Here is a 15,870-nt window from a genome sequence, read left to right as displayed (position 1 = left end):
GATTACCTGGTGATTGGCAGAGAGGTGTCCACTAGCTTTAGTCCAGATGACAGGGGGAGGAGGATTTCCTGGCGCAAAACAATTGAGCTCCAGATTGTGGCCTACTTGGACATCAGCTATGGATGGTTGGATGCTCACCACATTATAGCTATGATCAGCTGCAAGGCACAAACATAAATAGTTAAGCTGAACAGTGTTTTTATCTGTCAGAGTATTTATAGTAAAACACAATAAAATGAAATTAAAATTGAAAGTTGTGTCTGAGCCACTGATGACTTTAGTTTGACTACCATGCTGTCTTACCTTTGTGCACACTGACTTTAATGGGAGCACTATTTGAGCCAATGCTGTTGCTGCCGACACACATATAAGTACCCGAGTCGGCCACCTTGATATTAGGGATGAACAGAGTACCGATGTCGGTGCGGTCATTACGAGCCTGGAGAGGACATACAAAAATGAGACAAACTTAGAAACTACATTACCATTCTTTTGTGAAACAATACAAAACAAGCGTTATTTGACTTATATTTGCCTCATATTTGACAAAGATAAATCATAAACTGACAGAGCACATTACTTACCTGTGTCCCTTGAAACAGCACAAATATAACATTGCTGATTGAGTCACATTACTAGCTAAAAGCAACACAAAAGCGCTATAGCATAGGTCTTAAAGACGAGACAAGAGCTGTTATTACTCTAGTTTGTACAGTTGTTTATGAATTTGGTGACACTGTCCATCGTACATGGAAGTGTAAAAAGTAGTGCCAGCTTTACTACGATGTTATGATTTGTTAATAGTCCATGATCAGTGATAATTACAGCACTGTGCACTCATCTTGAGGACTTTTCTTTATATTTTGTTCCCAAGCTTCCAGCAGCCTTCTTGATTTTTTAGGTGGTCTCTTCTCCATTTTCTCTTATGAAGGTCTTTCAAAATTCTTTGAACATTGGCTGTTTTTTAAATCCTTTTAGACCATTTGCAAAGGAAGGATTTTTGTTTTTTAAGCCACATACCACTTACCAGGCCTAAAAAAGTATCTAGAGCAAATAAACAGTATCTGTTTAGGAACAGATGCTTCAAACCGCTTCAAGAATTTACAAAGAAATGTTGCTTAAGAGCAATATTTCTTGTGTTGAATCATAAGCACAGACTGAACAAGTATTATTGTTCAGTCCCAATTCCCAATTATTGACTTTCAAGCTGGTTTAAAATTGAACAAACTCTGTTTTTGCCTTACATAATGTACCTCGATTTACATTTGCACATTTCAATAAATCACTGTACCTATTTTCAACTTTCCTAGCAAAATATAAAGAAATTTGGGGTGACTCAAAACTTTTTGCACAGTACTGTAAATTTACTACAGCTTACAGTTGTTGATCACCAAAATAATGAAAAAATTACAACATTTAGAGAAGACAGGTTGTGACAGTTAGCATTTTAAAACAGGTCTAAACTTTATATCCACCATCAAATATCTTAAAACAATTTCACCACATATTTATGAGCTCCTGAGACTTTTCAGCTAGCAACTTGACTTGTTTGTACTCTACTCCACATGGCAGTCAGATGCCCAGCAAAGCTGAAAATGAGCTAGTATTAAGTTTGGAAACACCTTAGATGGGAGGAGAAACAGAAAGGGGTTGGTCTGGGGAGGGATTACTGTATCCGGGGGGTGTCAGGGCATCCATGGACAAAGCTGCTTAGCTTCGGACCATTCAACCGTGAGGGAGGCTAAACCGAGCAGTGGCTGAGGCGGGCTGTGGCTCAATGTGTGTCTGAACCCATTGACAAGTTTTCAAAGCAAGCTGTTTGCTAGAGCATACAGAATTTCTGCGTGGTCGCACGGCAGAGCCCGGCTCCCCCTGGGAAAGGCTGACACAACGCAGTGGCTCTCTGAGGCAGAACTAAACAGGCCCCGAAGCCCTTGTCAAGCCGAGGAGGGCCGGTCAGAATCCAGACTAACACAAAACCCTCTGGGCAGGGGGGCAGAGGGCTACGCCTGGCATAGAGAAAAATATGTCTGAAATACCTACAGTACCTACTGTATGCTTAGTGCTGTTAATACACTCAATGGAATGATGGGGTCAACTGGGTGCTGAGAACCCAAACATTTGAGGGATGGTATGATATGGACAGCACAAAAACAGGACACCATGGAATGCCTTTATTATTACAACATAATTTAAAAACAGGTACTGCATGCGAGTACACTAAGAAGTCAACCGGGCCAAGCTAGTTGGTTTTAATGTATTTGGCACCAATGCCACAATGACTTAGTGAGCAGCTGTGACAAATTAACATAGTTTACAAAGTGTGAATCAAGGACACGTTTGATCATGCACTTAGTCGACAATGTGTGAAGACAAGGTCAGTAGAGGACAATGGATGTGAACTATGAGACAAAACAGACAGACGGTGGACAGATGGACAGACCTGCAGGTCCTCAATACGTCTCTGTAACACATCGAGACTGTTGCTTTTAAACTGATGGAAACCGTGAGAGGGAATAGCCTGAGCAAATGTCAGAACAGGGTAGGACAAAAAAAAGAAGAGGAGGAGACAAACAGAAGGGAGGGAAAAATAAAGTTAAGAGGTCAAAATGCTGAAACAGCCATAAACACTCTGATTACCATCGGCACTGGACTTACCTTGAGGTTTTAGATAGAGATAATACAGAAAGGAATATAAATGCGATTACCGTTTTTAATTAAATGCTGTTCTTTCAGGCATTGGAAAGATGGATATAGCTCACCTGAGGGGGGATTTGTCCTCCATTTTTCAGCCAGGTGAGCTTCGGGGTGGGTGATCCCGATGCTCTGCAGTACAACCTCAATGTGTCACCTTCTTGGACTTCTGTATTTTGAGGACTGACTTGGACTTGAGGTAGGTTGCCTAGACCGCTAGGGTTAGAGTCTAACCAAAGAATGCAACATGACATTCAAAGACACATATTGTGATCACAGGAAACTGGAATCATCTGTTAACTTAGAAAACCACTCTATTCCTAAACCCGAACATTGTATTTTGTCCCCAGATAGTTGTGAGTCCTCAAAATGTTTCTGTGGAAACATGAAATAAAAAGGCATACACACTTAAACACAGTGCATACTTTGGACAAGGAGAGAAACCCGCGCTGTGTGCTCGCCATGCGTGTTTAGGGCCTTGCAGGTGTAGTCTCCCTCATCAGCCGCGTCCACTGAGGTGAAGGTCAGTATGCCACCTCGTATTACTGCTCTCTGACTCATTCGGTTACCTGGACCTCCTGTAGGGATCACACAATTACACTAATGTCACTAATGACAAAATCAAAGCAGTGGGGGTAAGTTTTGTAGATTTCTTTTGCTGGACTAGATTTCCTAGAGACAAACACAACATAGCGGAATCTGGTCTTTCTACTTAAATAACTAGAAATAGCTCAATAAACCCTGCATTAAATAGATTAAGAATGAAATCCAACTTATCATACCAATCCATTCGATGGCAGGGGTTGGGTTTCCAGTTACTGTGCAGTGGAACTCTGCCCTCTGGCCTTGATAGACGTTCAGCACTGAGGGAGTTACAGTGGCCAGAGGCCGGGCCCCCTCTGCAGCTACAGAAGGACACAATTCAGTCAAGCACAGCTCTAAAATCTCGCCAGACCTAACATGGAGAAACAGACCTTCTAAATGAATCATGAATTTTTGTCAGGAGACTACAGCCTCTGCTTGACCATCGGGTTATTTTATTACAAACTGTGGAAATGTTTTTACATGTAAGGGAGTGATCAGACTTAGAGAGAAAGTGATGGCCTGTGCCTCAACCCACTTGGCAGCCTAAATCCCCAGTGCAGACAAAACAGATGAGATGTGGCATGCAGTCCTTGGCAGGGCCTCTGGGTATATTGCTGTCTACGCCAGTTTGGCTAGCTTCTGGACTGTGTATTCGATCCCAGGGTAGCAGACCAAAAGAAAGGGCTCTTTCAGTCGGATGGGAGGAGGCTATGTACTGTAGGCTGAAAACTGGGATTTTTGAAGCCTTGGCTAATCTTTGACTCTCTGACCCCAGTGACACGAACACTCCAGGGCGTTCACTGTGGGACATGAGGCAGGCATGACAGTCTGAACACTGGCTTAGCATCTATGAACTGATTTGATTATGACTATAGATGTATTTTATTATTTGTATTTGTTATGTTTTGTAAATGTCACGTCACAGCAAGAAGGCCGTGGGTATGAATCCTCCGTGTGACCTTTCTATGTGAAGTTTGCATATTCTCCTCATGCTTGCCTGGGTTCTCTCTGGATTCCTCCCACAGTCCAAAGACATGAGGTTTGGCTAACTGGTGATTCTAAATTGTCTGAAGGCGTGAATGTGAATGGTTGTCTGTCTCTGTGTGTTGGCCCACTGACAGACTGGTGACGTGTCTGTCACAGGGCAGACATGGTTGCCCCCCACCCACACATACCTGGATTGGATAAGTGGAACAAAACGGATGGATGGATGTAAATGTCTATGGTAGAATCAGTGCAACATGCAATAACACTTAAAATACCAAAAAAGGAAGAAAACCCACCAAAAAACTACTTCTCACATTATTAACATGGGATCTGTCTTAGCAGTTAGCTTTGGTTTTATCTGCCCAGTTTTTGAGATATAATTCTTCTCATCTTTTTTTACTCTGGTTATACTGTATTACAGTAAAGGTATTTCATTTGCTATTCAAAAAGACTAGCAATATCAGTAGTTCCATTAGTTTGTACTATTTTTTAACTAAATGCCAAGAAACATGTTAACCTGCATGTGTTTAGGAAATATATTGAATAATTTGCTAATTATCACATTTTAAGAAGAGCTCAAAAAGATTGGATGTTTTTATTTAACAAGTTTTAGGGCTATAAAAAATACCTGACACTCTCGGCCTGATGATGGTGCTATGTGAAAGGTTTACTGGTGTTTACAAACAGTTGTGAAAGGATGTGAATATGTGTAGTGCTGCATATTTCATGGCAATCCATAAAGAAGTTGTTGAGGAATTTTATTCAAAAAAAACATAAACTGAGCACTGAGTGAGTCTGGAAAATAGTCATGGGAATAAGAGTTATTCTCTGGGCACCACAGATATTATATGGAAATCCATTCTGTTACTCGTTGAGCTAATTCACCTGTGGCCACTGCAGAAAACAACTATCTATAATCACACTAGAATTAAGATACTGCTTTAAGAAACAAATATTTTCTTCATACAGTGTTTGATTGTATGAAGCCACTGCAGTATAGTTTAGCCTAAACACTCACGGTGTTACTTGAAGTACACTTCCATCTGAGTATCTCTTCACACAAATGGAAGTGTGGACTCCAGTCTGCTATGCACATTTAGCTATGATGCAATGGGGTTGTGATGAGATGTATTAAGCACAGTATGATGTTTGAAGCCCAGATGACAGTATAAAAAAAGTTTAGCATGATTCCTGAAACGATAGAGGAAAGTGAAGAGGAAAAGAAGGTAAGGATGAAGTGACATTTCCTATATGACATTCTGTCATATAAAACATGCAAGTACACAACCAGAAAATTAGCTGGACAATTATTATTTTAACAAAACATACTTAATTACTTTGTCCACGTTATATTTCATCTTTTTTGGTCATCTGTAACTAGGACGATAAAGTAACTGAAAGGACTCCAGTGACTGAAAAAAATTGATTTTTAAAAAGTCTTTTTCTAAATGATGGAAAGTAGACTCTACATTCACAAGGAGATGCCCATTGGAATGAACATGCACTTTTCCCAGCAGTGATGGATCCAAATGAACCAAAAAAGTCAAGTAGGAACCAGTAACACTCATGTACAATCTTATAAGCCTTAATTCTAAGAAGGACACAAAAAACACATTTTTAGCTCTAAATTCGACTTTTTTGATACTTTTTGAACACCACATAAGAGAGCATGTATGCTCCAGGCTATTATTTATGCAGCGTCTGCAGCTGTTGCTTGGGTGGTTGTACATGGATGTTACCAAATCACTAGTGCATCCATGCTGTGGAAGATTAGAGCATGCATGTAAAGGAGACAGAGAGAGGAGGGTCCTTCTAGGGAACCCTGTAGAAGAAATCATGCTCATGCGGACTTACTATGTCTGCGTCCTTCAAACATTTCATAGGATGTGTAAAACATCTGAGTCTGTGAGGCCTCTGGATATGAGGGAGGGAGGAAGGGATGAAGGGAACAGGTAAACTGACAGGTCAGCTTTCTGAAGTAACGGTGGTTTACCTCGCATCTCCTCAGAGACACTTACATCCGTCCTTGCATGTGAGTCGCCGTAGTTTTTCCCACTCGATTGCAAACATCATCACACACGATGTAAACATGTTAAAAAATCATGGGATTGAATTCAAATGGCACCACTTTGACATTTGTTTTTCCATTTCAGCTTGTGGTTTTTTTAAATTGTTTAAGAATTTGTCACTCGTGGTGCCATTAAATAGCTTCATGCATTCAAATTAATACTTACCTAATACATATTGTGTGAGTCAAGATAGTTTCCGAAATGATGCTTTGAAATTTATCAGTTTTATGCTTATCTAACAATGAGGAAAACCCACTTAGACTTTAAAGTCTGACCACCACATGTGTAACAGACAAAAGAATCATGAAACATACAAACACACAGACACACAGACTCAAAGAGCATCACTATGAGAACTGTTCAGCAACACAAAATTAAGATATACAAAGTAGCCACATGCAGGTTAGTAGCAAGAAGCTGTTTTAAATACAGAAATTTCAGGTGCTAAAAGCCAACATACAGCTTGTGGTCACCCTGAATCTAAAATATATTATAGATGTAAATGAGTGAGGCTGTAAAAAAAAATCTCTTTGTTCTATATGTGATACTTTTAATAACTTTTTTTCTTTTAAACATATTTCACAGTTAATATAAATACATTGTAGTGTACATTACATAATTTTGGTGTGTTTTAAAAAGAAAGTAAAAAAAAGGAGAGTAAATTAAAAAATATATTTAAAAGCACATTTGTGTATACATGCTGACATGTAGCCTTTGAATTAATAAGAATGAAAAATAAAGAAATCTACTCAGTCGACTGAAATAAAGCCAAAAGACAACATTTAAAGTTTAACCTGTGAAATTTAAAAGTATTTTTTTTTAGTAAAAATACTTAAAATTGTGTGAATGTAAACAAACATCTTGCCATGTAACTGTGTCCACGTTGCCTTTTTTAAAGGTTCCTTTAAAAAGCCACCCAAAATCTACATTTCTTATATATTTGATTTCATGAAAACATTCTAGGCTAACAAATTTCAGTCAATCACAGAATCAAAAGCACCAACAACATTGACAAAGTGTAAATAAAAAACATAATATACAATTGTAGTTGATTTAATACATGCTTTTTTCTTTTTCTTCTGCAGGTCAGATGAAAAAGTCAGATATTGAAGTTTTTAACCAACAAAAAATTAGAAGTAGCAATCAATACAAAGGTGGACTAACACTAAAGGAATGAAACATTACTATTACAACAGTACAGCACAGTTCAACAGTAAATTTAAACATAGATTTAACCAACTGTGTGACTAGTAGCACCATTTTGTTCAACAACGTTCATCATCAGGATGGTAAGTGGAGTAACAAAGCAGCCAGTAGTTTCATGAAGGGACACTTTAAAAGTTGGGTAACACAAATACTCAAGAGTAGTAGGACTTCTTCCTATTCATCCTTTACAGTGAAGTCCTAGTTGAATGTCAGTCACAGAGTCACTAAGCACACATCGTGGCATCCGCATTTCCCCTCGTCTTATGCACTACGCTACACACACTACACTTAAGCCAGGGAGGAGCATAGGAGCACACCAGAATCCAGCACCCTGCTAGCAAAATGTTTGGCGGCACCAACAAGAAAATCTATGAGTAATCAGGAAGCAACCAGACCACCACCGATTAATTATGAAAAAATAAACCAAAAAACAAACAAACAAGAAGATAAAAATCAGCAGTAGCTTCATCAGAGTGTTGGCAGAAAGCATTGTCCACAAATCACATCTCCAAAAGAGATATGACCTTTGAGTGCCCATTAGTTAATCTGTATGCTTGCCCATGTATATTGTGTGTTATATCTTATGTTCTACAGTTTCAGTTATTACCAAACCCACAAGCTGTATTTCTTCATATATATTCCAGGAAACCACATTAAGAGACACAAAAGACTGTAAGTTAAAAAAAAGCAGAGAAGAGAGCTGATTGATTGGCAGCATGAGGTCAGACATGTCATATATGTGGTAACTGAGAGCAGAGGGCGAAAGCACTGGGAGTTAGAACTGCAAGCGCTTAGGAAGCTGTTAACCCTGAGCTGAATGTTTACATCACACGGCGTGAAACGAAAAGCATGCACTACTGTAAGACGACGGACTGGGGTAATGTGTGAGGATGAGAAAGTATGGTAGTCACAGCTGGTATGGCAGCAAGGCGTGATGGGTAATGGAATGCGGTGCCAAGGATCACGAACCTGGCACGTAGAGGATGGCTCTGCCCTCGTCCATGCCAAACATGTTGGAACCTGTGCAAATGTAGACACCTGCATCCTCAGGCTGGACATTCTGAATTGTTAGGATGCCGTTAAAGTCCATGGCACGGTTGGGAAGTTTCCCATTGCCGCTTCGAGTCCAGACCAGAGTGTAGGCTGGTGACTGTACGTAAGTTAGCAGATAAACATATATGAATCTCACAGGGTATGCGTCTCCAAAACACTGTCTCAGTGTCTCATAAATAAAGGATGAGCCAGCGTTACCTTGCTCTGTGCAGTACAGATGAATTGGACAGTAGACCCGACCCTTATAGTCTGGGATTTGGGCTCTTCAACGATTACCTGGATAGGTTTGGAAGGGACACCTGGTGACAGGGAGAGTTAGATTACATTGACTGTTTAAAAATACTTCAAGAGGATTTCAGAACGCAACACAAGACACCAATTTAAATTTACCACAAAGCCCAAATCCTTTTTTTTCATCATAAAAATCAGTGTTTATTGAACCACAGCTGACATATATTTGGTGTTCTTTAACAGGCAGCATCAGGAAAAACATCTTTCTCTTAATGTGACAGTGATACCCATACACACTTGTGACAACAATTTCAGCGTGGCTCCTGTTAGTGCTGCGCTGGTCTTGGCAGGTGCAGATGTAAACACCGGCATCCTTTGGCTGGACGCTGGTGAAGTACAGCTCGGCTCCTGCACACACAAATTTTGCATTTGCATATATATCATCATTCTACTATACAAGATACGATCATGTCAGTTTCATTTACATTTAGGGTGAAAGGGTTGAATCTTGTACCTTGTCTATGTCTCTCAGCACTGCCGGAGATTGGCTGTCCATCTTCTCTCGACCAGAAGAAATAGTGCGGAGGTGATCCAGACACCTGACACCGCAGAGTGACAGGGTTTCCCTGTGGCACTAGGACTCGCTCTGGATAAATTCTGACTACGAGTGGGGCTGCAACTGGAGGTGCAACGGTCAATATAAACACTCAGGAATTCACTCTGAGAAGAATTTTGTAAGAACAGTCAAAAATTTCATAAATTTCTGAATTATTATGTTTCCTATAGATTTCATGCACAGTTACAGCACAAGGCTTTCATTTATTTTATTGGAAGCATGGAAACGTTACCATCATTTGGACGACACTTCTCTCTTGCCTGTGGGTTTCCAACATATCCAGGAGCACAACTAACAGGCACAGAAAAAAAACCCCGTCTCACAACAGTCCATGGAAAGCAAAAGCACTTTTACAGAAATTCCAGTAGGTGTATTTTAATAAATGATGCATTTCATCTTATTAAGGTTTTTCTGAAATAAACACATGAGGTATTCTCTCTGAGAGTAGCAGTTATCTTACCGTTCACAGTACTGGCCAGTGTAGCCAGGCTGACAGGCAGTACACTGGTAACCTCCATTTCCAAGGCTCTCACAGGTAGGGGAGAACCTGCATAAGTTACACACAAAGTAAAAGTGTTGGTCTGGAAACTCAGTTAACAAGTAATTGGTGTTTACTTGTAATTTTGACTAGACTTAGGGTCCTTTATGGAAGTTATAGTAGTCTTTAAGACTTTGCCTTTTTACAATTGTTTTTCAAAATTATTATTTTCAACAGATTTGGTATTTCATTGCCATGAAACAGCAAAATTATGTTATGGTAAAGTGAAATGTAAGTGCAAAATCAGACACTTTCATCAGGATAATGAAATACGCAGGATTTGATATAAGGCTGTAGTAAACAGGGTAATGTTTCACCAATACTCCAAAATCTACAAGACAGGGTTAATTGCACTGGACAGTTGTCCTGAGCTATAAATAGAGCTGGAATGTAACGTCTTAATATACGTGCCAGAACTTACTGGTTGTCTGGGTCAGTGTGAGGGCAGGCACATGGCTGGCAGTCTTCTGGAGTGCCAACAGTGGGGTCACCAAAGAAACCAGGAGCACACTGCTCACAGAGCTCACCCTGCGTGTTATGTAGGCAGCTCTGGAAGAAGGCAAATACTCTGTTTAGAGATCTTGTCAGGAAGCTTTAATTCAAAGAAAAATACCAATCATTAGCTGATCTGGTGCTTCGTACTGTACAGATGCCGGTCTCCGGGTGACAGGAGTCAGAGTGACCATTGCATTCACAGAGCTCACAGTGACCCAGGTACAAGCCACCACCGGTGCGGGTATAGCCAGGAGCACAGTCCTAAAAATGACACATACTTGATTTAGGCACAATCAGGTAAAAAGGAAAAAGAAAGAAAAATCTGAGAAATTTATTGAAAAAAATATTGACCTGGCAGGAGAGTCCCTGGTATCCAGGTGGGCATCGGCACTGCTCCACCTCGAGGGCCTGTGCCAAGCCGCTGTAGTTGGGCACAGCAACTTCCATGCTGATGTCAGAGATGCTGGAGGAGCGCATCTCTGTGGAGTAGGATGCTCGAATCAGGATGTCATCGAGATCAGCCAGAACCATCATCAGGTGCTCTCTAGTGGCAATCATGCCATCAGGTCGACGCCAATTTTCCTAGTAGGGAGGAAAAAAAATAGGCTAAAGCAATTGGTGTGCATTATGAATAGATTTTAAGAAAAGTGAGTTTTAGCATGTTCAGCTTCAGGAAGATAAGAAAACAAAGGACAGGCTCAGTCGTGGATGGTTTCACTTCAACAAGCCTAAAATTTTCTGTAGTTTTTATCTCTATCTATATATATATATAACACAGGCCTATAGTAAAAATTAAAAATATATTTAAATTGGAAAAATCTAACTTGTAATTAAATTGGCTTATAAAATAACTTAACGCTATGAACCACTCACCTCTCTGAAGACGATCTCAAATGTATTCATCTCTCTGCCCTGTTGCCTCCGCTGCCAAGGCTGACGGGCTACCAAGGTGATGTCATTACCCTGAAGGAAAAACACAAGCAGGTGAGCAAATCCTCCTAATGCATATAACAATGGTAGAAAACAGCAAACTTCCCAGAGATACTCACAATAATCTGAACGTCAGCATCATCAAGGAGCGTTCCTCTCGGACCAGCCACATAGGAAATGGTATATTTAAGTTTTCCACCATAGGACCCCACCTAAAGCGTGAAATTTAATGTCAGGTTAATGAGTGTTGCAGTTCTCAAGATAAAAGAGAAATGTGAAACACATTGGTGGCTTCTGAAAGTGAGTTTTTACTGACAACAAGTCCTTTGATAGGAGGATATAAAGGTGTAAACTGATTTTTTTCCAACATGTGAGCATCTTTACATTTTGCAGAGTTGTAAATACATGTAAAAGTGCATTCCCTGAATTTTATCCATGGGAAGGATGTCTAATGGCTTCTGTGATTGTGAAGGTTATTTTTTCCAAGGCCATTAACAAAGAAAGATACCATCAACTTGCTTTATGTATGCTTTTGAAGCCGGAGGCCATAGCAAAGAATGAAAGTCATGACATTGCTGCATCTGCTGCTTTTGTCTCATGTGAGACGTATACTGCCACGCATGTTTTCATCACTTCATCACTTAATTAAGAGAAAATCTAATAACATGATCTCTGACCTTTGCATTACATCTCACTTTACAAAAAGCCAAGCAGTTAAAACTCCAATCATAACATGGCAAAAAGCCCTCACATTTTAATACATAGGAGGAATGTAGGACAGGAAATCAAGAAGCTACACTGAAGGGAAAGGGTGGGGGACAACTGGAAAACTATGGGCATAGGTTTTGTGGACAGGTATGTAGGAATGCTTGAGGATAATAGGAGTGCAATATTTTATGTGACCTCTAAGGGGATGACCAGGAGCGAGCCACGTTTTCACAATTACCTTATCCCCTGTGAACTGCCCTGGAAGCTGCCAGTAGAGCAGACCATCCTGGTGCAAGTTGAAACCTTTGTAGACCAGAAAGTACTGAGAGGCAAAGGAGGAAGGAGAATAAGCCACAGGAAGCGAGCGAGAGTTAAGCAGCAAGATGAAATCACAAGCAAGCAAGCAAGAATTCCAGAAAGTATGCCTGGGAAGTATCGGGGACAAACATAACATGTAACTAAACACTTTGAAGTAGATGTTTTCACGTAGGAGTTTCATTGCTGCCAATCGATAACAGCAGAGCACTTGCACTGTGCCTTGCCTGACAACTAAAACAGCAACTTGCACAGTCAGTAATACGGCAATGACAGCTTAACAAGTGCCTCAATTAGATGGGGATCTAAACCAGACAACAGCATAATGACAGGCCATTATAAAAACCAGTGTTAAGTGGAGAATTACAGTGCACACTGTGACCGCAATGAGTGGGAGTGATTTGCTTAACAACAAAAAATACCTCCATTCCAATTAATCACTAGAATTAAGTCAACTACCCATTCTCTAGTGTTTATGAACTACATGCATTATATTCAGCATTAATGTCGCAAATTATAATTAAGTTTTATTTTAAATATCTGGAAAAAAACAACCCTCAACAAATAAAAAAAGAAAATTGTTAATTAACTTTAAAGGTTTAAGATTATAATGTACATGAAGTTAGTCACTCAGTCATTCCACTATCTACCTTGCTGGTCCCACCAGTCGTACTATAAGTCTTGCTCACTGTGTTCTTGCTCTGCTGATTCACGGGAGAACCAGGCCCCAAAAAGAAATGCAAGACATCAACATAAGGGTTGCGAAAAATAAACGAAACCTCTTGCAATCTCTGACAGAGTGTACCTGGAGATGAGGAGCATGTCCTGGGGAGTAAGGTTGGGGTCGAGTTGGTCTAACTGAAGCGATACCAGATGGGGAGGGTGGGGGACTCGGGTTACGCAAAGACCAGCGAGAATGAGAGGAAGACGAAGAGGAAGTCGAGACTCGGGAAGTATAGGGAGAAGAGTACGGAGGAAAGGAGGAGGATTTATAGGAGGGAAAAAATGGAGGAGAACCAGCTTGCCCATTGGAGAAATTAGAGAGAAGTGCCCAGACTTCATCATCCAGCTCTCTGACAGCACCCTGAGGGGAAAGTGGTGTACCAGAGACAGGTAATAGGTAACCTGATATATACCCACTCCAAGAGAAGGGGGACCTACCATGGAAACCTTGCTTGACCATCAATAAAAGTGACAAAGTTTATTTAGAAACACCAGGTTATACATGCAATCAGTTTTTATATAGTTACTGTAGATGCTGCCCATGATAGGCTCATTCTATTATTTCCATTCAAACAATGTAGTCACACCAACAAAACACTTAAAAAGTTCTTTCACGTAAGAAACTAAGATTTTGCTATTCATGCCAGAGTTCTCTATAACTCACTCACATGCACACACGCTCATATCTGACGATGTGCTTCTGCTCAGTCCCACTTCATCAAACCCAAGTGTTCATGCTGCTACATCTAATAACCAAGATGATGTTGTTACTTCTATAGATGTCCACAAAAACACTGTGCATCACTTATTCTTGTTAGACAAACGAGTTTTACATTCTCCGATCTACAGTGCAGGTCACACCAAATACCTGACTAGCTCTTTTGGTTCTGTGGGTGTCTTTACGTTGAGTGGCCATTAGGTTCCAGATGGAAGCATCCTTCCTTAGCTGCTCCTCTGGCAAATATGAATCACTCTATTGATGTGGATAAAGTAAGCTCTTTGATCACTTTGCTCACCACTGAGCTGATGGTATTTGCAAGTGTTATGGCAGTGTTATTCCAGTAAAAGTTAAAGTTTATGAAGCTCTTTAATGGACCATTAATGATCAATCCACAAGGCTTATATCATGTGAAGCAGAAAGCGATGTGGAATATGGACTTTGATAAAAGTGGGTAACTCTAAGGGGCCTTTGTTTGCCACCTTCAGCTGCAAAATGCATGCACAGCTGTAAAAATGGCATGCATCTAATAAATAACTGTGCCAGTATAGATAAATGATCACAGAACTTTTCAGTGCATATTCACGATATATGCATAACATGATAATTATTATTATTGTACATCAACCAGCGTATTTCAAATGCAGTACAGTTACTTGAAACATGCCAGATAACACTGCACTTCAGAAAAAAATCACCAGATTTTATATGATCTAATAGCAATCACAACATACAACAACTTTATACCTGATCTTTTCGTTTCACACGAGCAAAATGAGAATTTTTCTATAGAGCGTGGAGAGGGAGACAAACACAAAGAACAAGCTACAGTATGTGAGTCGTCGCTGGGGCCATCAAATCTATACAAATTATTTTGCCAATATAAATGCTGTTCAGATTTAAAAGATGAAACCACTGCAGGAATGAAGGAAAAGAAATCACGCAAAGATTGATAAACAAGTTCACTCTAAAAGGACTGGCTGAAGCTTGAAGTAAGAAAAAGCAGCAAAAGGGAGAAAACAGTTGAGTAGGATGGTCTAGTTGTTTCTGATGTGTGCTGCTGAGCATGTTTATATGCAGCATGGGGGTGTTTTAACTGTTGTATCTGTGGTATATTCTTTTTAATACTGACCTTATCACCCTGGTAAACTCCTGGAAGCTGCCAGTAGTGAGGCTCCTGTCCCAGGTAGTCAAAGTTACTGTAGGACAGCTGAGTGCCTTCATTGGAAATCTCTACAGTGAAACCAGTGGAAATGCGACTGGTGCGCTGACGGTTGACCAGAGCGAATCCCTGGAAGTTCCCTGGAGAAAAGACTGAGGACACCTACAAAGCAAATTTAAGTATACAAGCCACTAAATAATGCGGTACCACTTAAAAAACATTAATAAATAAGGTGCTTAAAAGAAAAATATTTTGCATTTCCTCATTTTTTAATCGCAAAGTTTTAAAGTGATAAAAGACGCTCCTATTAAACATTCCCACAGATAAGTAATCTCTTTGATCCAAATGCTCAGAGTTCAGACGGTTTTAAACGCTCCACTTCAAACACATTTTTACACTTTCAGATCAGCGAAAGTTGATACCCCTAATATGGTGATGTCATATTCTCATATTCTGGCTGTGAGCACAGAACACCCTTCCACCATGTGCTGAAATCTTTCATTTCCAAGAGGCAGAAAATCAGAAAAAAAAACTTTGCTAAAAGGAAGGGAGAAGCAGACTAACAGGCTTGATACAGACTGCATGAGACTTGAAGGTCTTCTTGCACATGAATAATGAAAGTGCAGGGTTTAATAGAGACCCACTACAAAAGATACATTAAAAAAGGTACCAATGAAGAAAGCAAAATGGGGGAAGTTGCAATAATGAAAAAAAACAGGAACCTTTCTGTCACTCAGTTGTTTATTTGTTACTTAATTACTTTGGTGTAGTATGAATGACTACAACGGAGGTCTTTATCAGCAGGAAACACTGTAAAACTTATGATAATACAGTTAAAAG

General features: G+C 40.0%; 1 protein-coding gene across 17 annotated transcripts in view; it reads right to left on the bottom strand.

Moving 5' to 3' along the window:
- Positions 1–15,870, bottom strand: part of hspg2 (heparan sulfate proteoglycan 2) — a 104,257-nt gene that overhangs the window by 22,469 nt on the left and 65,918 nt on the right. For 9 of the 17 annotated variants that reach the window (XM_085443452.1, XM_085443456.1, XM_085443458.1 and 6 more), the window contains 24 exons: positions 15,001–15,192; positions 14,616–14,654; positions 14,019–14,123; positions 13,233–13,511; positions 13,078–13,131; positions 12,351–12,434; positions 11,524–11,616; positions 11,348–11,437; positions 10,826–11,056; positions 10,622–10,735; positions 10,401–10,528; positions 9,902–9,988; positions 9,674–9,732; positions 9,340–9,504; positions 9,123–9,233; positions 8,793–8,893; positions 8,511–8,691; positions 6,121–6,180; positions 3,477–3,599; positions 3,120–3,272; positions 2,763–2,923; positions 2,444–2,521; positions 304–439; positions 7–158 (listed from right to left, as the gene is read on the bottom strand). In XM_085443452.1, coding sequence (XP_085299578.1) covers positions 7–158; positions 304–439; positions 2,444–2,521; positions 2,763–2,923; positions 3,120–3,272; positions 3,477–3,599; positions 6,121–6,180; positions 8,511–8,691; positions 8,793–8,893; positions 9,123–9,233; positions 9,340–9,504; positions 9,674–9,732; positions 9,902–9,988; positions 10,401–10,528; positions 10,622–10,735; positions 10,826–11,056; positions 11,348–11,437; positions 11,524–11,616; positions 12,351–12,434; positions 13,078–13,131; positions 13,233–13,511; positions 14,019–14,123; positions 14,616–14,654; positions 15,001–15,192 — 2,976 coding nt within the window. The remainder of the gene's footprint in view (positions 1–6; positions 159–303; positions 440–2,443; positions 2,522–2,762; positions 2,924–3,119; positions 3,273–3,476; positions 3,600–6,120; positions 6,181–8,510; positions 8,692–8,792; positions 8,894–9,122; positions 9,234–9,339; positions 9,505–9,673; positions 9,733–9,901; positions 9,989–10,400; positions 10,529–10,621; positions 10,736–10,825; positions 11,057–11,347; positions 11,438–11,523; positions 11,617–12,350; positions 12,435–13,077; positions 13,132–13,232; positions 13,512–14,018; positions 14,124–14,615; positions 14,655–15,000; positions 15,193–15,870) is intronic. The other 8 variants (XM_085443453.1, XM_085443457.1, XM_085443469.1 and 5 more) reach the window with 4 other exon arrangements.

The sequence above is a fragment of the Copadichromis virginalis genome, linkage group LG20 (genome assembly GCF_057382275.1).
Source record: "Copadichromis virginalis isolate Kocher_CV1m ecotype Utaka linkage group LG20, C_Virginalis_male_GT1.1, whole genome shotgun sequence".
In the NCBI taxonomy this organism is placed as follows: Eukaryota; Metazoa; Chordata; class Actinopteri; order Cichliformes; family Cichlidae; genus Copadichromis; species Copadichromis virginalis.
This window is presented reverse-complemented; position numbering and strand designations above follow the sequence as displayed.